General features: G+C 45.3%; 1 protein-coding gene across 2 annotated transcripts in view; it reads right to left on the reverse strand.

Annotated features, from left to right (window-relative positions):
• Nucleotides 1-26,761, reverse strand: part of SDR16C5 (short chain dehydrogenase/reductase family 16C member 5) — a 63,275-nt gene that overhangs the window by 19,862 nt on the left and 16,652 nt on the right. For both annotated transcript variants that reach the window (XM_073679320.1, XM_073679319.1), the window contains 2 exons: nucleotides 7,985-8,344; nucleotides 1,400-1,531 (listed from right to left, as the gene is read on the reverse strand). In XM_073679320.1, coding sequence (XP_073535421.1) covers nucleotides 1,400-1,531; nucleotides 7,985-8,305 — 453 coding nt within the window. In that variant the 5' untranslated portion in view covers nucleotides 8,306-8,344. The remainder of the gene's footprint in view (nucleotides 1-1,399; nucleotides 1,532-7,984; nucleotides 8,345-26,761) is intronic.

Below are 26,761 nucleotides of genomic sequence, written 5' to 3' on the forward strand. Positions count from 1 at the left end.
AATTTATTTCAGTTCGTCAATACAAAAAGTGAAACTCATATTATATAGTCATTACAAACAGAGTGATCTATTTCAAGTGTTTATTTCTGTTAATGTTGATGATTATGGCTTACAGTCAATGAAAACACAAAAGTCATTATCTCAGTAAATTAAAATAATTAACCAAAAACACCTGCAAAGGCTTCCTATGCATTTAAAAAGGTCCCTTAGTCTGTTTCAGTAGGCTCCACAATCATGGGGAAGACTGCTGAATTGACAGATGTCCAGAAGGCAGTCATCGACACTAAGTAAATGCAAAGTAAATTTTGCATTTCATTTGGAAATCAAGGTCCCAGAGTCTAGAGGAAGTGTGGAGAGGCCACAATCCAAGCTGCTTGAGGTCTAGTGTGAAGTCTCCACAATCAGTGATGGTTTGGGGAGCCATGTCATCTGCTGGTGTAGGCCCACTGTGTTTTATCAAGACCAAAGTCAGTGCAGCCGCCTACCAGGAAATTTTAGAGCACTTCATGCTTCCCACTGCTGATAAGCTTTTTGGAGATGGAAATTTCATTCTCCAGCAGGACTTGGCACCTGTCCACACGGCCAAAAGTACCAATACCTGGTTTACACACAACAGTATCACTGTGCTTGATTGGCCAGCAAACTCGCCTGACCTTAACTCCATAGAGAATCTATAGGGTATTGTCAAGAGGAAGATGAGAGACATCAGACCCAACAATGCAGACGAGCTGAAGGCTGCTATCAAAGCAACCTGGGCTTCCATAACACCTCAGCAGTGCCACAGGCTGATCGCCTCCATGCCACGCCGCATTGATGAGGTAATTGATGCAAAAGGAGCCCCGACCAAGTATTGAGTGCATTTACTGAACATACATTTCAGTAGGCCAACATTTCAGATTTTAAAAAAATTTTTCAAGCTGTTGTTATAAAGTATTCTAATTTACTGAGATAAAGACTTTTGTGTTTTCATTGGTTGTAAGCCATAATCATCAACATTAACAGAAATAAACACTTGAAATAGATCACTCTGTTTGTAATGACTCTAAAATATATGAGTTTCACTTTTTGTATTGAAGAACTGAAATAAATTAACTTTTTGATGATATTCTAATTTAGTGAGATGCACCTGTAGATGGTACTAATAACTGAATCTGCTGATGGTTATACAATAGGGGCAGTATATAGGTTAGAAGAGAAGAGGACATAGAACTAAAACCTTACAGTAAATGGTGGAGGAGTTAGCAAAAGATACAGTGAAGAAGCGGTCAGAGGTAGAAGGAGAACCAAGAGCGAGTAGTATCCTTGAAAATATGGGACTAAAAATACATACAAAACAAAAGTTGTAACTATGCCATATACGCATCTTTACATAACACGAACATGCTAAAACAAAAATTACCCAGAAATGTGCCATTGTGTTCACTTGCATTGTTTTCTCCACGAGGGCATCAGGAGAATCGATGAACTTCTTTCCAGTCACAATGCCTGCGTTATTAATTAAGATCGTGATATCTCCAACCTCTTTTTTCACCTGATGGATTGAGAAAAGAAACACTGATTATATCACACACACTACGTATACAGCAGTCAGTGAGAGTAAACTACGTATTACCTTTGAAGGCACAAGTGACATCCATGTAAGTTATCTATATATCTATATGCAGGTAGTGGAATGGTCTCTCTTCAGAAAGTCTTTAAAAAAGAAAAAGGGTTGACCATTACTTTTTTTTTTTTTTTTAGGCCCATAGGGAGAAAACAAAATCCTTTAAGGCTGCGTGCCCACGATGCGTTTTTTTGCTGCGGAATTTGCGCAGCGTAAACGCTTGCAAAACGCTTGGTAATCCGTCCCCCATGGTCCCCAATGTCAATCCGCATGTTTTATGCCCATGCTGCGGAATTTTTCGCAGCGTATTTTATGTGCGGAAAAATCCGCAGCATGTCCATTATTTATGTGTTTACGCATGTGGAATTGCCTACTCAATGCATTTGAAAAACGCATGGCAATTCCGAATGTCCAAAACCCTTCAAAAACGCACGAAAAACGCGTGTTAAATTCTGCAAGCGTTTTCCGGGCAAGGACATGCAGAAATGAAGTGGAAATTTTCCGCTTCATTTCTGCATCGTGGGCACATAGCCTAAGAAGAAGAAGGAAGAAGAAAGAAAAAGTCGACAACCTTGCTATATTCTTAAAGAATGAAGGGAAAGTAACAAATATGAAGTTCACTGCCCACTAATGAAGATGAAGGGAATATAATCCCACATAGGTGGAGTTAGGCCACCCATCCATTTATGCTACATTTTTGAAGCACATTGTGGTTTATAGACCGGAACAAGATGACCTAATGTGACCATATGGCAAACATCTTCAGAATTATTGCTAATCAAATGGGAACAAAACAGCAATATCTAGGAAAAAAAGATAAATATTTAGGATTGTAAGGCGTGTTAAGCATTAAGTGGCAGAATAATACAGATCGATCCTGGAGGTAAATTGGGACCATACAAGCTGGCAGGTTTATGCCATGGGGACTATATATGTGCGGTTTGATGAGCTTTTCCTTGACATGGGCAAAAAGAGTGATCAATTCTAAATATACTGTGTGTTAGACCGATTAGATTAGAATAACTGGCCAAATCCCCCCATAAATCACTCTGCACTGGCCAATTATCTGATTTTCCTATGTCATAGTTATATTAAGAGAGTCTGACTCAGATCTGTCTTTCTAGGAATCTGTACATTGTGCAATCAATAACATCACAGAGAAGAAACAGAGGAAAAAACACCAAGCCAAATGTGTCAGCTCGGCCAATTCTCTGCGCGTCTCTGGAGCTGCAGCCTGGATATATCGCTGCCAGGGATCTACATTGGGTTGGTCTAAAAATTACACTTTTAAAACAAAACCGCAGTTATGTAAGACACTTTTGGAAAATTCCAATTGAATCCAAGTCAAGGACAGTGTTAGCCAGCATACGTTGTTTTATTACATCCATGTAATTAATGCTAGGCCAAGTTCACATGTATTGCATAAGGTTATGTTCATGTTTTTGCAGCATTTTTTTTTCGGCAGCCAAAATCTGCTCTCTGAAGTAAAAATGTCTGTTTTTCAGCCTTACCTACACAGGTTTAATAAAGTTAATTTTATTCATCAAAAATACTGCGATAAACGTTGTGTTTTTGAACGCTTTGATTTCTATGGGTAAAAACGCTGAAAGAATAGATCATGCTGCAGATTACAAAAATGCTGCAGTCTTAAAATTCAGTCAGAAAAATTAAAAAAAAAAACAAACAAAAACCCAACAAGCATTCAAATGAGATTTCTAAAATCGCATTGGTTTTGCTGCTACTGTAAAAAGCAGCTTTTAATTTGCATGAAAAAAAATAAATAAATCCAAAACCACTAAAGCTTTTTTTTTTATTAATCCTTTAGAGCTTTCTGATGCCTGAAAAATAAGGGAGACCAAATAGTAAAATGAAAAAAAAACGTATGCCTCAATGATTACAAAAAACAAAAAACACAGATAGCAATGCACCGAGGTAGGGTGAGTACTGTCTCTCCATTCTCCATGTATTGGCTGCAGCGGTGCTGTCCACATTTGCTGATGTGGATGATATTAGTTGCTGCTCCCTGATTGACTGCACCCACGATCTGAGCTGTAGTTGTAACTTCACTGCTGCAGCCAATACATAGACACCTGAGCACTGGCAAAGAGCCAGCACTGGACCTGGGGAGGGTGAGAACTATCTGGATTTGTCATTTTACAAGTATGCAAATAATTTGAGCTCTAGTCTTTTTTGAAAGTGGAAAACCCCTGTACATTGTTGTATTTGGGTTTAGGGACAGTCAAGCCAAAGCTGCTGCTCCAAGATGCAAAATCCGTGAACTGCTGACGACAGCAGCCACATAACACAAGAAAGCAGTTAAAGGGGAAAGAGGAAAAAAAAACAACAAAAAAAACATTACTTTTTCAGGCACTTTTTGCAGCGTTTTAGAATTTTGAAAAGTGGCTACAAAAAGGTGATGAAGTCGAGAGGGGGTCCCCCCTTAGTGACCACCAATACAACTTTTTACTGACAAGAGAGAAGTGAATAGCATCCCCCTGACGGGTGAAAATGCAGCAGGTGTCAGCTGTACACTACAGCCGACACACTGCTGCATCAGCCAAGACTGTTGTTAGCACCGACCATGGCAGTTTAACCCCCTAGATGCTGCTGTCAATGATGACAACCGCCTCAGGATGGTAAACAGAGTATGGGGGCTCCCTCTTTAACCCCATCGCAACCCTGAGATCATGATTCGGTGGTCCTGATGGTTGCCATCATAACCCAAAGCCAAGTAAAGGCCAGTAGTGGCCTGTACAAATGTTAGCAACATTTTAGTGGTAAGAAAAACATTTTACATTACTGTCATTTTTTTTTTGCGTTAATTACTGAAAAGCACCAGAAAAGGTTAATAAACTACATGACAGCAGTTTTGAATATGTTGAGGGGTGTTGTTGTTTTTTTTTTTAAAGTTAATCACTTTTGGGTTTTTTCCAAGATATACAGTACAGACCAAAACTTTGGACACACCTTCTCATTTAAAGATTTTTCTGTATTTTCATGACTTTGAAAATTGTACATTCACACTGAAGGCATCAAAACTATGAATTAACACATGTGGAATTATATACTTAACAAAAAAGTGTGAAACAACGTCTTATATTCTAGGTTCTTCAAAGTAGCCAACTTTTGCTTTGATGACTGCTTTGCACACTCGTGGCATTGTCTTGATGAGCTTCAAGAGATAGTCACCGGAAATGGTCTTCCAACAATCTTGAAGGAGTTCCCAGAGATGCTTAGCACTTGTTGGCCCTTTTGCCTTCACTCTGCGGTCCAGCTCACCCCAAACCATCTCGATTGGGTTCAGGTCTGGTGACTGTGGAGGGCAGGTCATCTGGCGTAGCACCCCATCACTCTCCTTCTTGGTCAAATAGCCCTTACACAGCCTGGAGGTGTGTTTGGGGTCATTGTCCTGTTGAAAAATAAATGATGGTCCAACTAAACGCAAACCGGATGGAATAGCATGCCGCTGCAAGATGCTGTGGTAGCCATGCTGGTTCAGTATGCCTTCAATTTTGAATAAATCCCCAACAGTGTCACCAGCAAAGCACCCCCACACCATCACACCTCCTCCATGCTTCACGGTGGGAACCAGGCATGTAGAGTCCATCCGTTCACCTTTTCTGCGTCGCACAAAGACACGGTGGTTGGAACCAAAGATCTCAAATTTGAACTCATCAGACCAAAGCACAGATTTCCACTGGTCTAATGTCCATTCCTTGTGTTCTTTAGCCCAAACAAGTCTCTTCTGCTTGTTGCCTGTCCTTAGCAGTGGTTTCCTAGCAGCTATTTTACCAAGAAGGCCTGCTGCACAAAGTCTCCTCTTAACAGTTGTTGTAGAGATGTGTCTGCTGCTAGAACTCTGTGTGGCATTGACCTGGTCTCTAATCTGAGCTGCTGTTAACCTGCAATTTCTGAGGCTGGTGACTCGGATAAACTTATCCTCAGAAGCAGAGGTGACTCTTGGTGTTCCTTTCCTGGGGCGGTCCTCATGTGAGCCAGTTTCTTTGTAGCGCTTGATGGTTTTTGCAACTGCACTTGGGGACACTTTCAAAGTTTTCCCAATTTTTCGGACTCACTGACCTTCATTTCTTAAAGTAATGATGGCCACTCGTTTTTCTTTACTTAGCTGCTTTTTTCTTGCCATAATACAAATTCTAACAGTCTATTCAGTAGGACTATCAGCTGTGCATCCACCAGACTTCTGCACAACACAACTGATGGTCCCAACCCCATTTATAAGGCAAGAACTCCCACTTATTAAACCTGACAGGGCACACCTGTGAAGTGAAAACCATTTCCGGTGACTACCTCTTGAAGCTCATCAAGAGAATGCCAAGAGTGTGCAAAGCAGTCATCAAAGCAAAAGGTGGCTACTTTGAAGAACCTAGAATATAAGACATATTTTCAGTTGTTTCACACTTTTTTGTTAATTATATAATTCCACTTGTGTTAATTCATAGTTTTGATGCCTTCAGTGTGAATGTACAATTTTCGTAGTCATGAAAATACAGAAAAATCTTTAAATGAGAAGGTGTGTCCAAACTTTTGGTCTGTACTGTATGTTCCTCAAAGTCACTTCTAAATTGACTAGGTCCCAAAAAAAAAAAAAAAAAAGTTTTGTAAATTTCCAGAAGGAGGGGGAGAAATTGCTGCTAAATTTTTAAACCTTCCAACAAAATCAGAAGACATGATAATGTAAGTTAGATGTTATTAGCTATTTTGTGTGGTGTGTCGATCTGGATTAAAAAAGTATAAAACATTCAAGTTTAATAATTGCAATTTTTTTTTTTTTTTAATTTGTCAAATGTCTGATATTACGGTCTTATTTTGGGCATCTAATAACCCCTGACTTCCATGGAAGAATGCTGTCAGTGTGCCCTTGGACATATGTAGAAGTCACTGTGCAGTGATGATTTGACAGGGACAAGGTGGGGATTGAGCCGACCATTACTCCCCACTCCTTTAGTAATAAACAGTCCCACAGGATAAAACAGGGTTTCAGTTTTCATTTTTGATTTTTTTTTTTTTTTTCTAAACAATCAATTGCCAGGTATAAAATGGCAGAAAAATTACATATGTTTATGTGGGGAAATCACTCTTAAGGAAGAGTCAGATGGGCACACACCTTGGACGAGGATCGCAACACAGTGCATGGACTGGCCGGTGGCTCTCCTGACCCGAGCGTGACAGCTGCATAGAAATACATGCTGTCACACTTGGGTCGGAAAAGCTGAAGGCCAGTCCGTGCACTGCGTTGCGATCCTCAGAGTTATGCGGCCATGTGTGAAATTTCAGCCAGGGAAGGCACACTGATGAAAAAGCATAGACCCGACAAGTCAGAAACTAGAAGGCGGCCAGGGAAGTGCAACATCGAGCCCCGCTGCATCTGCTCCTTATTAGCATAAAACTTTGATTACAGAAGAACGAGAACATAGATTCCTTAAAAATAAATAAATATTTTAATCCGTTTCAAAAGCACCACTGCAAGCTATGTGTTTAGTTAAGAATCTAACATCCTGCAGAAAGGTCCTCGAACCTGAGAGAAATGAAATGATTCTTTCTTAGGTGTCATCCTAGTCGCTTCAGTTTTCCTCAATAAGGAGGCGTGCTTGTTCTCAAGCCAATAAAACCAAACCACCACACAAAACAAAACACACCTTGGAAGATCATCGGTCATTATTCAAGTTTGCTCACGATGCAACAGATCCCTCAGACATGGATGCAAAATAGAAGGAAACAAATCGCAAGCCTCCTGCTTTGCATCCGTGTCTCACGGATTCTCAGACTTGAATGGCCGAGGGTGGTCCACAAACTGAATCAGAACAGAACATGATGGGTCTCATGGAGCTCACTCTCCAATTTTAACAAATGTGTAAATACAGCCAATCTACTTTATGGGTCCAAATGCTGTCCAGAAAAAAAAAAAAAATTATAAAAATAATCAGGCAGCACTTGGACGTGTCACATGGATGTGTAAAGGTAGCTTTATTTGTAATCACTTATTATAATGCTACCTGTAATGATGAGATGACTGCTAACAAGTGATCGTCATTCATAATTGCATATCCTAAAAGGATGGCTATTTAGCCTTTAAAAGCTCCTGAATGTCCAATGTGCCCATTTATACAGCGGCACCTTCCCTGCTCTTGCATAGTGGCATAAAGAGGCTGGCACTGTCAATCAGGAGTCTAGAAATCCCAGAGACAATCCCTCCCCCATGTGATTGCCATTTTGTGCAACCATTAACCCTTCCTAGAAAAATATCTGATAAGAAACTTAAAACAGCTTGACAGAAGAGAATACGTGTTTTACATGCTTTTTGGACTAAAATCATGTTAAATTAGAAAAAAAAAAAAAAAAAAAACACAAAAAAAACCATACCTGATCTGCAACTCTGTAGACGTCTTCCCTCTTGCTGCAGTCACATGTATATGTATGCACCCGGACTGCGCCATTTTTCTTTGCTAATCTGCTTGTTTCCTTATTGCCCTCTTCATTGATATCCCACAACACCAGGGTAGCGCCAAGACGGGCAAACTGAAGTGCCATAAGACGGCCTATGCCACTTCCAGCTCCAGTAATAAGCACCAGTTCACCGGCAACATTCTTTCTTCTAGATGGGATGAACCATAAGATGATAGACTCAAAGAGCAAATAAATTGTAAGAAGCAAAACTTTCAGCGTCTCCAAGAAAAAGTTCATGATGGAAGAAGGTTTGTAGGAGTTTTATGAAGGGAAAATCTGCAGAAGAAAAGGGACAAAATTACCACAAAGGACAACACAAACATTAGCGCATTGCTTAGGACGGCTTCAACTATCCGTGAAACATGGACTGTGCATGGGTGACAATTCCCAGCCTGATGGCCGGCTCTCCAGACCGGTGTAGAGAATCATAAGTACATGAAGACGTGCGAAGCCGGACTGTCAGAAATACAGAAAATCCACCATGTTAGGCTTGGGTCTCATTTTTCAGGCAGGTTTGGGGTGTACTCTGTGGGTATTCCGCAAAGTATGCACTAACATATTTCATTGCATGGCATACAGTGGCATCTGATGGCCATTTACTCCCATTAAAAAATACAAATAAAAAAAACAAAAAAAAACACAATAAAATGGTATTTATGCCCCAATGTGGTACAGCAATATTTTCTATCCAGTTGTAAAATGTATGTCAATGTATACAGCCTTGGGGTATGCCAAAAAGGACACTCTTGGAATAAAGTGGTTTTATGGGGAGCAAATCGGAGTATAAATCGGGAAACACTGCTGGTGCATACCTCAACGCGCCTGAATAATGATGTGAACAGAGCCTTAGTACACAAGTAGTAGAGCTGCAGTAAAGGGTGAAATCTGCTATGAAAGTTTGCCATTTGTGCAAAAGAAAGGGCATTATTAGAATTATTTCCCCCGCACTAATTTTTACCCACATCTATGTGTGGATTGGGTTTTGCAAACTGTATAACAAACTGCAACAGGCCATGCACCAGAAATCCATGGTGAAATCCAATGCTGACAAATTAAACACTGCCTTTGGCCCCCTTCACACATCCATATAAAACCGGTACCAGAAAAAAAAACAACCCCAAAAAATAACAGTACTGGTGCCAGTGTTTTTCCAGTATGGCAAAAGGAAAAAAAAATGACAAAGAGTCTGCTATTCTTTGCAATGTTAAACACGTAGCACATATATGATACACTGATGCCACCCGTGTGCATTACGTGTTTTACATGGACCCATAGACTTGTATTGGCACTTGTCATCTCTGCTTTTGGTAAAAAACGATGTGATTTATACGACCACATGGTCTGCATAAAAACACGGACATGTGCACAGCAGCATAGGTTATAATGGGTACATGGGGTATCTGTGAAAACCCCCCCGGATACAACACGTTCTGCAATCACGGCCATGTGAAGGAGGCCTTACACTGGTACATCTTCAACAACGTTATGGCGGAGCTCAGGTCAGATCCCTGTACTGTAAAAGCACCATTATCTTCCATAATTCTGTACATTGTGAAACCTGAAAATGTATTACAGAAAGCCCTTCAATTTACAATACATACATAATGGGAAGATAGTGTATAGTATCATCAAGACGTGGTAAATACCATAGTTTACTGTTGTCATCAGCAAAAAAAGTCAGCTGAAACCCTAAAGATAATAATTAATACCCCCCTCAATTCTGATGAGCGAGGCTCCTGTCCAACAAATGCAAATTATATCAGGGATCTAATATTTGCAGATTTTTGCAGAGGAGGTCGAGCTTTTTTTGGGTAAGTTTAGATTAAAGTCAGTGAAGTACAGCTTCTCCATTTTCTTCCACTTCTGGGTTTTCACATTCAGTAGCTGATAAAATATTTGAGTCAAAATGACAAAACTAAGGGGCAATTAACCATCTCCTAGCCAGTATCCTAGTCCCCTGGCATACAAGAACAGTTTTTTTCCTGATGAGTGGGGAATAGTGCCAAACTTTCTCACTTATTTTAGAGGAAATAAATAGAAATGAGGAAACAAAGCCTGCTATCCATCCCCCAATCCACCCATTCCTGTAATCAGTTTATACATTATAGTAAAAGGAACTGTTTAGCTGACTGGGGTCATATTTGCAACCGTCATATCTATTTTAGAAAATTGCTGATGTGTAACACTATGAGAAGAAGTAATTCAGCACAATTAAATCTCCAGACCCCTCCTTATTAAAGGCCCCCATACACATTACACTAAAGCCAGCTGAACCCCCCCCGATATCGATGGATTTAACTGACAGTAACGTTGGTCGGGAGAGAGGACTGCATCGTTCTCCCTGAGATCATCCGCAGTCCAAGGTGTCAGTCGGCAGCTTTATTACTATATTAGTAAGGACAGAATGGTGTACTCCGGACCCTCAGGAGGGGAACAGATGGCATTATTGTGGCGCCCTGCTACGCACAGGTGCCACAGAACCCAGTAGGGTGCATGGATGGACTTCTCCACAAGAGGCCCTCACACATTCACACACCTCCGCCCTACCACCTCAGACCACCAGAGGGAGCCCGTTAGGGATATATATAGGTAGGTGGAGCCAGGCAGCTCAGGAGTTAGTCAGAGTTTAGTGTTCAGTCGGATTGAGAGATAGTTGGAGAGCGGGCTCACGCTGAGAGCAGTGAAGACTCAGCTCGTCTGCTGCCGCCATAGTGAGGGCCCTGAGTGTGGCCGAAGGCAGGGAGGAAGGGAGAGAGGAGTTGAGGGGGCAGAGGAGAGTACCAGGCTCGCCCCGAAATATACACCGGACGCTGGGTCCGCGCCTACAGGGTCCTTCACACCCAGTAGGGACCACCAGATACCTGGAGGACTACAAGTCCCAGGCCGACCAACGCTGACTATTGTACCAGGGCTAGGAGTCACGGAGGCCCCAGCATCCAGGGAGAGTGATCTCCAGGAGAAAGCCTTACCACCAGATCAGCAGATGCAAAAGAGAAAGAGAGACAGTAATAAAGCCAGGCCTAGCTCCAGGCAGGTCAGAAGCTTAGCAAGTGGAAGCAACGGATCAAGAGGCCCTACACCCGCTCACTGGGGAGAGTCCAGAAGTGCACCCTGCGTACCGAGTACCCTGGACCATACCTGCATCAAGACCAGTAAAGGTACCGAAGCGAACCCCCGTGTGAGTGTCCGTCATTTATTCCTGAACCGCCCTGGCCATCTCTCCCCTGCACCACTATCCATTACCCCACGCTGCCCTGAGGCCCGCTCCACCTGTGGGGAGCCGTTCCATCACAAGCTGCCCTACCATCTGCCTTAGAGGACTGCTCCACAGCGGCGGCCCCCTTTAGCCGCATTCCACAGGTGGCGTCACGAACTTTCCAAATCCCCTATAAATAATTCCCCTTTTGGGTGACCGCCCTGGGCCACGGACCGGGCCAGCCACCGTCATATCCCCCACCGGCACCCAGAGGCCCGGCTGCCGAGTACCCCACGGCCCTAGGGGGCAGCGTCAACTTCTGGCGTCACGAACAGGATTCCGTGCCCGTTGCCACTGGGTACTGTGCGCCTTAAAAGACTAACACTTACTGTGATGAAGGTTTCCCGCCATTATCTGCCATTTTCCTGTCGCCGCGCGGGAAGAAGAGGGGCGTAACCGCGGGAATCGGAGAGGCGTGACCGCTGGAAGCACGTGAAACCAAGGACACGCCCCACCCTTGACGTCGAACAAGGAAGCGTCAGGTCCTGGAAGGAGTCCAGTGGACGCTCTGACGTCAGACGCGAGCGACGAAAGGTCCTGGAAGAAGATGTACTGGACATGTATTCTGTGACTGGTAGGCAGAGAGCCGCTGTTGTGCTGGGACAATTGACTGGTGCCGCAGAGCGGGAAGTTGAAACCTGGCCAGCCGCAGACCAGGAATCAGTATCCACTATCTTTAAGAGACTGCAAACTGTGTTTGAAAACCGCACTGAGACAGAACTGAGGTTCTACCATTGTGTCCAGAAACCTGAGGACAGTATCCGGGACTATGCCTGGTGCTTACAGGAAGCCCTGTGGGCCCTGAAACAGGTTAGTCCAGCCAGCATACAAGATGAAAATAAAATGCTGACGGAACAGTTCATCCGGGGGTTGAGGTCCCAGGAGGAGAGCAGAACTGTACGGTGGTGGGCTTTAGATCATCCAGACGCCACCTTTGACACCCTGAAGGACATGGCTATTAAGGGTCTACAGCCCCTGGAAACATCAGGGACTGCTATCCAGCACTACCAGGGTGGGGCCACCCCAGTGCCTGCAGCTCCCACTGCTCCTTCATTAACGGCTGAAACAAAGATGCAAACAGTGCCCCCTAGCGAGCTGGACAGCCTGCGCTCTGAAGTGCATCAGCTAAGTAAAACCTTGACCACTGTCCTGAGCACCCTGCAGCTACAGACGGAACCCGAGCCGGAAGGAAGGATCCTACTCGCTGACAGCCTTGAGGATGTCCCATGGATGAGGAGAAGAAGGTGGACAACGCCACCCCGGAGGAGGACAACGCCATCCCGTGGGAGGACTAACGACCCGCGTCGACCTCCAGGAGACTTCATCTGCTACCGTTGCCACAAGGCAGGCCACACAGCGCGGAACTGTCCTTTAAACGAGCAAACCCTGGGGCCGGGGGCCGACACCCAGGAGTAAATCAAACAGGCCCATCAAGCTGGTACCATCGGATCGTAGGAGGGAGGCCTTTCCTGTCCATCGTGCTGGACGGCATTGCTACACCAGCGTTATTGGACACCGGCTCACAGGTAACCATCATACCTGATGTCCTCTATAAAAGGTACTCTCGGTGTATGCCTCTAACGGCCTTCCTCTTAACCTAGTAGGGGTTAAGGACGTGAAAGTGAAGGTGGGGAGAGTGGAGTTAAAGGACCAAGGACTAATTGTAGTAGAATCTAACCCTGGTGATACAGACTTGTATATAATACTTGGTACGAATATTGTTGGCAACTGGGAGAAGTGTTGTTTTTGCTCCAACAGATTGCTGACACTGCCAAACCAGGGCAGAGGAAGGTGCTCCAGAGAGAGTTTCGAGCCCTCCTGTACCAGCAACAGGTAAAGCTAACAGGTGGTGAGATTGGTAATGTACGGGTGACTGACCCGATACCCATTGTGATTCCGTCAATGAGTGAGATGCTGATTTGGTGTAGGGCAGCAATAGGTCTCAAGGGACAGAACTACCAGGCGGTAGTGGAGCCCATTAGCTCAGAGCACAGACCTACACTCTTAACTGCTAGAGAGGTAGTTGATGTATGCAATGGGAGGGTACCCATACGTCTCTTAAATTGTGGGGAGGAGGAAGTTAAATTAGCAAGATACGCCACTGTTGCCAGATTGTATACTGTGAATGATGACGCCATACACACAGTAGTGTCTTTAACCTCATCAGACACAGTGGAGGGTAATGACTCAGAAACCCACGTGGGGGATTGGTGTCAACAGCTCCATGTTGGGACTGACACCACTCCTGTCCATCAAAAACAAGGTGTACACAGGGAGGTCCAGGAATACGAACAGGTATTCCGGAAACACCCACTTGATTTTGGGAGGATTAAAGGGGTACAACACCATATACCCACAGGTGACCATCCATACCGTTACAGACCCATACCACCAGCACACTACCAGAAATAGAAGGAAATGTTGCATGACATGAAGAAAGCAGGGGTAATAACAGATAGCTGTAGCCCTTGGTCAGCTCCCCTGGTTCTGGTCAGGAAAAAGGATGGAAGCATGAGGATGTGTGTAGATTACAGACAGGTAAACCGCATAACACATAAAGATGCATACCCTTTGCCCCGTATAGAGGAATCCCTGGCTGCATTAAAGTCTGCAAATTACTTCTCTACCCTTGACCTCACTAGTGGGTACTGGCAAGTAACAGTTGCTGAGGAGGACCGTGAGAAGACGGCCTTCACTACCCCCATGGGGCTCCGAGAGTTCAACAGTATGCAGTTCGGACTCTGCAACGCCCCTGGAATGTTCCAGAGATTGATGGAGTGCTGTTTGGGACACCGTAACTTTGAGACCGTGCTGCTATACTTGGATGACGTGATAGTGTACTCCAAGACGTATGAGGACCATTTGAAGCATTGTCCCGGTATGGGATGAAATTGAAGCCTTCCAAGTGCCACCTGCTCAAACAGAAGGTTCAGTACCTGGGGCACATTGTCAGTCCAGAAGGAGTAGCACCAGACCCAGAGAAGGTCACTGCCATCCAGAAATGGCCGGAACCGAAGAATCTCAAGGAGGTACGTCAGTTCCTGGGACTGGTCGGGTATTACCGGAGGTTTGTAAAGGACTACACCAAGAAGGCAACGCCTTTGCAAGATCTCCTGGTAGGACAGTCCCACAGAGGCAAAACCCCCCCTTCCAGTGGGATAAAGAACAGGCTGAGTCCTTTGCAGTGATGAAAGATTCTCACTGGCGAAGAAATCCTGGCCTACCCTGACTACAGCCAACCATTCCTGCTGTACACTGATGCCAGCAATGAGGGACTAGGAGCTGTGTTAAGCCAGAAGCAGTATGGCAAAGAGAAGGTGATTGCCTATGCCAGCAGGAAGCTCCGTCCTACCAAGAGGAATCCAGAAAACTATAGCTCCTTCAAGTTGGAGCTCCTGGCCTTGATCTGGGCCATCACTGAACAATTCAAGCACTACCTGGCCTCCACCAAGTTCACGGCCTATAACGACAACAACCCCCTGACACATCTAGAGACAGCCAAGTTGGGAGAAATGGAACAGCGTTGGATGGCCTGACTGTCAAACTATCAGTTCACCATCAAGTACCGGGCAGGCCACAAGAACGGCAACGCCCTATCCAGAATGCCTCACCAGTCGGACACTGAAGAAGAAGTGCATGACCTGGAGGAAATTGAGCTACCTGCCTTCCATAGAAATGGGATGGTCCACGAGCAGCGTACCTCCAGGAGGTATCGTGGTAAGACAATAAACCCTTTACCTCACAGTTGAAAGGAGACCCATGACAGCGACCCGGTTGTCAGCCGTATCAAAGAACTGATAACCCAGGAAGGTTCCTCCCTGGAGAAGGACGCTCCTCCACAAGCCAAGTAACTGTGGAATGAGAGAAGCCGGCTGTTCATCTATAGAGAGAAGCTGTGCCGAAAGCATGTCAACCCTAGGAACCATGAGATGGTACGGAAGATCGTAGTGCCCAGGACAGACATCCAGATGGTGTTGGAGGCCTACCACGATCAAGCAGGGCACTTTGGCTGGAAGAAGCTGGAAACCCTCCTGAAGAGTCGGTTTTATTGGGTTGGAATGCGGAGTTCCATAGAGAGGTGGTGCCGGGATTGTGGACCCTGTAGCCTCAGAAAAAAAAGACTACAGCAGCCAGAAAGCACCCTTGCAGTCCATCAAGACAACCCAGCCCCCTGAGATCGTCGCTCTGGATCACATCAAGCTGTCACCCAGCAGGTCAGGCTACTCTTATGCTCTGACCATGGTGGATCACTACTCCCGGTTCCTGGTGGTAGCCCCCGTCAAGGATCTGACAGCAGAAACAGCAGCAAGGAAGTTCCAAGCATACTTCTGCAGGCCCCATGGATACCCGGATAAGGTGCTGACGGATCAAGGCCCTGCCTTTGTTCAAAGAGTTTTGCCATCTGTACGGGTGCAAGAAGATTCGGACTACGCCGCACCACCCACAAACCAATGGTCTATGTGAAAAGATGAACAATATCGTCATAGACCTGCTGAAGACCTTACCTCTAGAAGAAAGGAATCAGTGGAGAGACAAACTACCTGATCTGGTAGATCTCTACAATCACATACCTGTGAGTTCCACCAATTGTACTCCAGCGTACCTCATGAGAGCAAGACCTGGAAAGTTGCCCATGGACCTGGAGCTTGGAGTGGTAGAGCCAGAAGCAGACATGTCCACTGAAGACTGGGATACGACCCGACAGGAGCAGTACAAGAGAGTACAGGCCTGTGTCGAAGACAGTCTAAATAGGGTAGATAAGCAGGAAGCACAGTACAACAAGAGTGCACCCGCAGAACCCTTAACACCTGGAGAAGTTGTGCTGAAGCGAAAGAGAAGAAACCACAAGCTTGATGACCAGTGGGAAAGAGAGCCTTACACTGTGTTGGATTCCAGGTTCAACAATAGAAAAACCTGTCTAATCAGTAAAGATGGAGGTAAGACAGTTGCAGCAGTCTCAAGAGACCATTTGAAGTTGTGCCCAGGTCTATTGAAGCCACAGGAAGAAGTACCTCCTATCGTGACTGAAGAACCCAAAGAAGATGTACTCCATACAGTCTTAGGAGATTTCCCGGCAGATTTGCCTCAACTGGATGGAGCCGTAATAATACCTGTGATGCACTTCTACCAACAGCCAGAAGACCCTCCACTGCAAGTAAGACCTGTAAGTGCCCCAGAAGAGCCTGCTCAGGAAGAATCCCCGGAAGAAGGATCACCGGTAGAAGCAGAGCCAGTAGGCCCAGTAACCCATCAAGAGGTTAAGACAGTTTTACAATTTGCCCACACGTAGATCTGATCGGGTATCAGACAGTGCAAACACAGACATCAACAACACCCCAGTACTACGTAGGTCAACACGCAGTATAAAAGGCCAGATCCCTGCCAGGTACAAGGAATAAGTTAGAAATGCCTGCAGTGTAAATAGTTATCCAGTTGGGTATTGCCTACTACTGTTTATTGGATAAACTGAAATTAAATATATGTGTTTACTTAGTTACCCGTCAGGGTATAAAGACTTGTAGGCGGAGGACTGTGAGCAGCCAAAAACTGTCCCTGTGAATAGTTGCACTCATCAAAAGTGCCCCCCTTTTATTTGACCACAGAACAAAAACCCGTTTGGCGTGGCCGAAGACGTGGTCCAGCACCTGGATCACTTATGCCCTGTAGCCACGCCCAGGGCCTACGTTGAGGGTTTTCAGGCGGGTCTCTCATGTTCATTCATCGGTGAAATGGACACCAGGTTACGGGACATACTGTTGTCATACTTATTGTTATTATTATAATTGTTATTTGTTAACCTGTTACAAAATGCTTCAGTCCAGGAGTACTGAATTGTATTAGGGGGGAATGTGGCGCCCTGCTATGCACAGGTGCCACAGAACCCAGTAGGGTGCATGGATGGACTTCTCCACAAGAGGCCCTCACACATTCACACACCTCCACCCTACCACCTCAGACCACCAGATGGAGCCCGTTAGGGATATATATAGGGAGGGTGGAGCCAGTCAGCTCAAGAGTTAGTCAGAGTTTAGTGTTCAGTCGGACTGAGAGATAGTTGGAGCGCGTGCTGACGCTGAGAGCAGCGAAGACGCAGCTCGTCTGCTGCTGCCATAGTGATGGCCCTGAGTGTGGCCGAAGGCAGGGAGGAAGGGAGAGAGGAGTTGAGGGGGCAGAGGAGAGTACCAGGCTCGCCCCGAAATATACACCGGACGCTGGGTCCGCGCCTACAGGGTCCTTCACACCCAGTAGGGACCACCAGATACCTGGAGGACTACAAGTCCCAGGCCGACCAACGCTGACTATTGTACCAGGGCTAGGAGTCACGGAGGCCCCAGCATCCAGGGAGAGTGATCTCCAGGAGAAAGCCTTACCACCAGGTGCAAAAGAAAAAGAGAGACAGTAATAAAGCCAGGCCTAGCTCCAGGCAGGTCAGAAGCTTAGCAAGTGGAAGCAACGGATCAGGAGGCCCTATACCCGCTCACTGGGGAAGTCCAGAAGTGCACCCTGCGTACCGAGTACCCTGGACCATACCTGCATCAAGATCAGTAAAGGTACCGAAGCGAACCCCCGTGTGAGTGTCCGTCATTTATTCCTGAACCGCCCTGGCCGTCTCTCCCCTGCACCACTATCCATTACCCCACGCTGCCCTGAGGCCCGCTCCACCTGTGGGGAGCCGTTCCATCACAAGCTGCCCTACCATCTGCCTCAGAGGACTGCTCCGCAGTGGCGGCCCCCTTTAGCCGCATTCCACAGGTGGCGTCACAAACTTTCCAAATCCCCTATAAATAATTCCCCTTTTAGGTGACCGCCCTGGGCCACGGACCGGGCAAGCCACCGTGATATCCCCCACCGGCACCCAGAGGCCCGGCTGCCGAGTACCCCACGGCCCTGTGGGCGAGTCATTACCATTGTGCCTGGTGTTCCTCCCTTGAAGGGGATAAATGGCGGGAAAAGATGCCTTTTCTTGTCACTTATAGTCCTGCACGTCCACCAGATGCCTGGGCTGTGGACTGGAGGATAATGCTGGCCATCAGGTGGCCATCGCAGGGGAAGGTAAACTTCGCTGCCCCCGCGCCAGCCTGTGATTGGTGGCAGTATTGGTAAATAAAGAGTCTGAGGGATAAAAGGGTGGTGCCGCCGAGGGGTCTGAGTCTGACCCCCGGCGTCTCCTGGAGGAGCTGCCTCTCCCCCCCCTTCCTTGTTCATTGTCACAGCCTTGGGGTTAGTCATTCAGGTAACTGAATGGACAGAAAGTTTTTGTTTAACAGACTTGAGCTTTTGCTAAGCTGCGGTCATTGGTTGTAACCTGTTGGATAAGGGAAGTCTAGAAAGGTTGTTGGATATAAACATTAGATTTGTATGATTCTAAATTATAAATAAAGGCCGTGGCCAAATCCACCCAAGTCAACATGTCTAAACGTTTATCTGTGCGCTGTATAGGCAAGCTCTTAGGCTGTGTGCCCACGATGCGTTTTTTAAGCGTTTCCGCAGCGGCAAAAACGCTGCAGAAACGCTTAAAAAACGCATGGTAGAAGGTTTGCCATGTTCCCCAATGATAATCCGCATGTGCTGTGCACATGCTGCGGAAATTTCCGCTGCAGATTATCATTGCGGAAAAAAACGCAGCAGTACCAATTATTTTGCGGAAGTGCTGCGTTTTCGCCGCCATTGACTTGCATTAGAACGCATGGATTCCACATCACTGTATATGTAGATGCGCATTCTATGCGTTCTAATGTGCAGATTGTACCCAGGTCTAGAAGAGAGGAGACTCTCCTCCGGACCTGGGTACCATTTAAAACTGTAAAAAAAAGAATAAAATAAAAAATAAATATTATACTTACCTTCTGACGGCCCCCGATGCGCTCCTCCTTGCTTGGCAGCAGTTCGCGATGGAATGAAGGACCTGCGCTGACGTCAGAGTCATGTGACGGGTCACGCGACCCTGACGTCGGCAGGTCCTTCACTCTACCGCTGCCGGCAGCCGGGACGGAGGAGATCAAGACTGCGGGGGCCATCGGAAGGCAAGTATAGGTTTATTTTTTATTTTTTGACATTCTCTCGGGTCACACTATATAAATCCATGCTGGTTTTACAAAAAGTGATAAAAGATGATTTATCCACAACAAGGCGGCTGACACGAGGCATACAGGGAGGACTTTTTTCAGCAATCTATAACCTGTATGCCCATATTAACAGTTTAGATATGGTCAAATGTGACAAATTCCCTTTAAAAGGGAACCTGACATGTCCCCCATGCCCTTCAACATTAGACTGTTGCTAAATACCCTGCCCAACAAGTCCTCAATATAGTGTTTAACACATAGACCCATGTTTATAAAGCAGTGGATTTTTTTTTTTTTAACTTTGTATTTCATATGCCAATTAGGCCTTTGACTAGTCGATGGGGCATTATTTTCCCCAGACAAGTCGACCTACTCAGCATGTTATCACGGGCGTGAAAACATGATTTGCAAGAGCCAGCTTCATCACCAGCTCCCTGCAAATCTTGCGCATTGTTTTTTTTCAATTGCCCCTCTGAAGCTGGGTGCATGCTCCAAACTTCAGAGGGGCTCTGCACATGCACATAAATGTGGCTATAATCTTATTACTTTTACCTCACTGTGAATGGCTCAAAAAAAAAAAAATATATATAAAATATACAGTACAGACCAAAAGTTTGGACACACCTTCTCATTTAAAGATTTTTCTGTATTTTCATGACAATGAAAATTGTACAATCACACTGAAGGCATCAAAACTATGAATTAACACATGTGGAATTATATACTTAACAAAAAAGTGTGAAACAACTGAAAATATGTCTTATATTCTAGGCTCTTCAAAGTAGCCACCTTTTGCTTCGATGACTGCTCTTGGCATTCTCTTGATGAGCTTCAAGAGGTAGTCACCGGAAATGGTCTTCCAACAATCTTGAAGGAGTTCCCAGAGATGCTTAGCACTTGTTGGCCCTTTTGCCTTCACTCTGCGGTCCAGCTCACCCCAAACCATCTCGATTGGGTTCAGGTCTGGTGACTGTGGAGGGCAGGTCATCTGGCGTAGCACCCCATCACTCTCCTTCTTGGTCAAATAGCCCTTACACAGCCTGGAGGTGTGTTTGGTGTCATTGTACTGTTGAAAAATAAATTATGGTGCAACTAAACGTGAACCGGATGGAATAGCATGTCGCTGCAAGATGCTGTGGTAGCCATGCTGGTTCAGTATGCCTTCAATTTTGAATAAATCCCCAACAGTGTAACCAGCAAAGCACCCCTACACCATCATACCTCCTCCTCCATGCTTCACGGTGGGAACCAGGCATGTAGAGTCCATCCGTTCACCTTTTCTACGTCGCACAAAGACACGGTGGTTGGAACCAAAGATCTCAAATTTGAACTCATCAGACCAAAGCACAGATTTCCACTGGTCTAATGTCCATTCCTTGTGTTCTTTAGCCCAAACAAGTCTCTTCTGCTTGTTGCCTGTCCTTAGCAGTGGTTTCCTAGCAGCTATTTTACCATGAAGGCCTGCTGCACAAAGTCTCCTCTTAACAGTTGTTGAAGACATGTGTCTGCTGCTAGAACTCTGTGTGACATTGACCTGGTCTCTAATCTGAGCTGCTGTTAACCTGCGATTTCTGAGGCTGGTGACTCGGATAAACTTATCCTCAGAAGCAGAGGTGACTTTTGGTCTTCCTTTCCTGGGGCGGTCCTCATGTGAGCCAGTTAACTTGTAGCGCTTGATGGTTTTTTGCAACTGCACTTGGGGACACTTTCAAAGTTTGCCCAATTTTCCGGACTGACTGACCTTCATTTCTTAAAGTAATGATGGCTACTCGTTTTTCTTTACTTAGAATTTGTATTATGGCAAGAAAAAAGCAGCTAACAGTCTATTCAGTAGGACTATCAGCTGTGTATTCACCTGACTTCTGCACAACACAACTGATGGTCCCAACCCCATTTATAAGGCAAGAAATCCCACTTATTAAAACTGACATGGCACACCTGTGAAGTGAAAACCATTTCCGGTGACTACCTCTTGAAGCTCACCAAGAGAATGCCAAGAGTGTGCAAAGCAGTCATCAAAGCAAAAGGTGGCTACTTTGAAGAACCTAGAATATAAGACATATTTTCAGTTGTTGTTTCACACTTTTTTGTTAATTATATAATTCCACATGTGTTAATTCATAGTTTTGATGCCTTCAGTGTGAATGTACAATTTTCAAAGTCATGAAAATACAGAAAAATCTTTAAATGAGAAGGTGTGTCCAAACTTTTGGTCTGTACTGTATATATACACACTGCTCAAAAAAAAATAAAGGGAACACTTAAACAGACTATAACTCCAAGTATATCAAACTTCTGTGAAATCAAACTGTCCACTTAGGAAGCAACACTGATTGACAATCAATTCAATTTCACATGCTGTTGTGCAAATGAAATAAGACAGTAGATGGAAATTATTGGCAATTATCAAGACACACTCAATAAAAGGAGTGGTTCTGCAGGTGGGGACCACAGACCACATCTCAGTACCAATGCTTTCTGCCTGATGTTTTGGTCACTTTTGAATATTGGTTGTGCTTTCACGCTTGTGGTAGCATGAGACGGACTCTACAACCCATAGAAGTTGCTCAGATAGTGCAGCACATCCAGGATGGCACATCAATGCGAGCTGTGGCAAGAAGGATTGCCGAGTCTGTCAACGTAGTGTCCAGAGGCTGGATGCGCTACCAGGAGACAGGCCAGTACACCAGGAGACGTGGAGGGGGCTGTAGGAGGGCAACAACCCAGCAGCAGGACCGCTACCTCCGCCTTTGTGCAAGGAGGAACAGGAGGAGCACTGCCAGAGCCCTGCAAAATGACCTCCAGCAGGCCACAAATGTGCGTGTGTCTGCACAAACGGTTAGAAACCGACTCCATGAGGGTGGTATGAGGGCCCGACGTCCACAGATGGGGGTTGTGCTCACAGCCCAACACCGTGCAGGACGCTTGGCATTTGCCACAGAACACCAGGATTGGCAAAGTCACCAATGGCGCCCTGTGCTCTTCACAGATGAAAGCAGGTTCACACTGAGCACATGTGACAGACGTGACAGTCTGGAGACGCCGTGGAGAGCGATCTGCTGCCTGCAACAACCTTCAAAATGCAGCAGCAGGGGTTTTAGAAATAACTACACAAAAAGATAAATATAAACACAAGCAGGTGTAGTGCTATAGAAATATAAAACTTAACATTTATTACCACTAGATAAAATATATGCAATATACAAGGACCTAAAAAAACACAGATATACTGTCTGTGATATTAGATAGACAAAATACTTCCATGTATTGTTGCGTCCAAAGATATAAATATATGTCATATAAGCATATTGTATCTCCGACGCAACCAAGAAAGTGTGGCAAAAAGAAAATGATGGAGCCTATGGGACACTATGACAACTTATTGTGTCTCAATATATGATAACGCAGAAACATTAACCCTATCAATGGTAACCATTTAACTTTGCTATATATAGAAATGGAACATCCTCACCAATTTTGATATCCGTTCCTGCTCTCAGACTTCAAAGAGAGCTCCATATAATGGGGGCAGACCAAGTCTCATAGGGTCACCAGCCCATCACAAAATACCGCTCCCGACGCGTTTCTTTGCCTTAGCTAGTCATCAGGGGAAAAAAGAGAAGACATGCGGTATGCACGCTGCCCACAATCGCGCAGCTCATTCACCAGACAGCGCCATTTGACACTCTGATAAGTCCTCTTTTAAATCCTAGTCGCGCTATACTCGCGATCGTGTCACTTCCGGTTCCGGTCAGCTGACATCCGGTATGTGGAACGCAGGTGCCGGCCGTGACATGCAAGCGTCACATCCGGTGTGCGCATCACAAACAGGGAAAACCGCACACTACGGAGTGACGATTAAGGGGCACACAAGGTAACCAACTGACATCTTGTGTTGGATGGTGACATGAAGCCCTCCCATCCATAAGTACCCCAGGCCAGGGCAAATGTCCAAGTTATACAGTAACTGACACCCATCCAGGCACATACCGTATGTACCGCGGTATATACTAACCGCATATATTCTGCCCCAATGGTTTATGAGCTGGAAATACCTCATAGGTCAAAACCGCACAGTGGTGCCACGGCCCAAGGTCAAGAGCGCACTTAAAGCCCAAACAATAAATTATTATGAAAATAAAAATGGAAATCAAGGAAAAAAAAGGGGGATATGAAGAAATGTGGAGAAACATGAAGAGAAATGGGAGGGACCGCACCTCACAGAATTAGAGGGAGAGAAATGAAGGGGGCCAGGGGACCTATAAAAAGCCCTATTGAGCAACTAGAACAACATCACCCTACCTGGCAGTGGAGGTTGGCACCCTAAAACCTGCGCAAATGGCGCCCCCACTCCTCGACGGCTGTCCCTACACTCCTTTCCCTAATTTACCCTACACTTATAGGAAGGACCTATAAGACAGCTGTTCATTGAGGCCGTGAGGAGCCATTGTCCGCAGCCTAAAGATCCACTTCGTCTCCCTTTGCAGAATCAGTTTGTCCCAGTCACCCCCTCTTGGCGGGACCATTACTTTGTCAATTCCCATGAATCGTATCATATCCCTACTATTCGGGTGGGCGTTATTCACATGTTTTGCCAGGGGGGGGGGGTGTCTCTTTTCAGGATGATATCCCTTTGATGTTCCCCCACTCTTCTCCTCAATTCCCTCCTTGTTTTCCCCACATATTCCATTCCACAAACACATTTGGCCATATAAATGATTCCCTTGGATCTACAGTTGATAAAATGTTTGACAACAAATGTTTTCCCGGTGACATTACTTGTGAAGTCTTTTCCTTGTGTGATAACTTTACATGATACGCATCCGCTGCATCTAAAGCAGCCATTAATAGAACTTCTCAACCAGTTGTTCCCCAGATGGCCCATATAATGACTATGGACCAATCTGTCCCTAAGGGATCTACCCCTTTTGTAGGTAATCATGGGTCTTGAATCGACCACGTCACCAATGTCCTCATCCATTAGTAAAATAGGCCAATGTTTTTGTAGTATCCTACGGACTGTATATGACTGATTGGAGAAGGTAGTGATGAATCTGCAGAAAGTATTATCCTTATCCAAATTCGGGGATGGATGTAGCAAGGAGGAGCGGTCCCTGACCAAAATCTCTTCATAAGCCTCAACTACTACCTTCTTTGGATAACCCCTCTCATAAAATCTTTGACAGAGGTCGGTAGCCTGGGCTTTAAAAATGGCATCGTCCGAACAGTTCCTCCGGACCCTCATGAATTGCCCCTTCGGTATGCCCCTCTTGAGGGGGACTGGATGGTTGCTTTCCCATCTGAGGAAGGAATTCGAGGCAGTCGTTTTCCTATAGGTGCTAGTTCCTATTTCTCCATCCTTCCCTATCCGTATCAGAATGTCAAGGAAGGGCAACTCATGGGGGCCAAACTCAAAAGTAAAATGTAGGTTGAGGTCATTGTGATTAAGCTTTTCCACAAAGTCTCCAAAGGATGTTTTGTCCCCCTGCCACAGTACTAAGACATCGTCAATATAACGAACCCATAGCAAAATGTTTTCACCACCCTCAATGGGGATGTCTCCAAACACAACGGTTTCCTCCCACCAACCCAGGTATAGATTGGCATACGATGGGGCACATGGGCTCCCCATCGCAGTACCCCTGAGTTGGTGGAAGTATTTTCCACCAAAGAGGAACACATTTTTTGTCAAGCAAAACTGAAGAGCCTCCATTACAAAGCGATTGTGTCGCTCAAATTGTTTGCCTCTCCCCATAAGGAAAAAGCGTATCGCCTCCAAACCCCTATCATGAGGTATTGAGGAGTATAATGACTCGACATCGATGCTCGCTAGAGTCACGTCTTTATCGACCGTCATACCTTCCAGTTTACGGAGCAGGTCATTGGTATCCCCGATAAATGAGTTCAAGCTTAAGACAAAGGGTTTAAGTACCTTCTCCAAGTATATTCCCAAATTTTGGGTTAGATTGTTTACCCCCGATATAATGGGGCGTCCCTTAAGTGGATTCAGGCCCTTATGTACCTTTGGTAAACTATAGAAGGTAGACATAACTGGATGGACTGGACAAACAAAGTCTCTCTCCTGTTTGTTTAGGATGCCATCCCTCATAGCCCCATTCGCCAGTTCCTCCAGCTCTTGAGAAAATCTCCTCGTGGGGTCCGCATTTAAAGTGCTATAACACTCCTTGACGTTTAGTATTACACTGCACATCGAGTGATAATCACTGGTATCCATGATCACCACATTACCCCCTTTGTCCGATGGTTTTATGGTGATGTGTTGATCATTTTCCAGTGACCTCAGTGCTTGCATCTCACAACGGGTAAAATTATGTCTAGAGCGTCCGGGATCATTCTCCAGATCTCTCAAGTCCTTAGTTACTATGTTCAAGAATACGTCAATGGGACTCAAATCACTCTGTGGGGGTGGCATTTTAGTGCTCTTCAGTTTCAGATTGGTGAATGGACCATTACCCTCAAGGTTGGGATCGACATCACCAAGGTGAAAAAGGGTTCTAATATCGGGTAGGAGTTCTTCACGAACCCCCAATTCTGCACATGCCTGTTTATCAATCTTAATGAAGTGCTTGCGCCACTTCAACTTGCGCACAAATAAATTTACATCCTTTATGACCTCAAAAGGAGTTATAATCTGTTGTCGGTACAAAAGTCAGACCCCTACCCAAGACCTCCAACCCCAAGGAAGTGAGGCTCCTCGAGGATAGGTTTATGATTTGAGGATTCATAATGTCGGTGTGGGGTTGCTCAGATTGAGGCGATTGCGTAGTGGATAACCCTCCTCTAAAAAATGGGTCCTAGGGGGGGGGGATCTCCTGTTACTATTAATTCTACCACGGATCCTTCCACCTCCTCTTCCCCTCTGTCTACCACGATGTGCTTTAGATCTGACCTCTGACTCAGATAGATCAGTGTCAGTGGACGAAATGTCTGTGTCTGGGTATCTTGGACTCCTACTACAGAGAAAGTTGTAAGCCTTATTTTCCTTGAAATCTTGTAAATCTTTAATAAAGAATTTATGCTTCCGTTCCTTCAGGTGATATTGAAATCTTTCTATTGTATTCTGGAGTAGCGTTTCCTTAGCATTAAATTCAGGTTCCAAAGAGAATTTTTTTGTTAATTCCACTTGTGTTCTCAATGATTCATTCAAAGCGGCTAATGTAATTCTCTCCTCATCTAAAAGCAATTTCATAAACCTCAGGGAACTCGCGGTCGCCTCCTTTTCCCAGAGGCCCAGTAGGGTCTGACTCTTGTACCGAAATGAAGGAAACAATGTGATCCGAAGGTTCCTCGGGACGATGCCTGCCCTTAAGTAGTGAATGAGCTGCGCGATTGTGGGCAGCGTGCATACCG

Source organism: Phyllobates terribilis, unplaced genomic scaffold (genome assembly GCF_046119375.1).
Source record: "Phyllobates terribilis strain yellow unplaced genomic scaffold, ASM4611937v1 Scaffold_4__5_contigs__length_816908805, whole genome shotgun sequence".
NCBI classification, from domain to species: Eukaryota; Metazoa; Chordata; class Amphibia; order Anura; family Dendrobatidae; genus Phyllobates; species Phyllobates terribilis.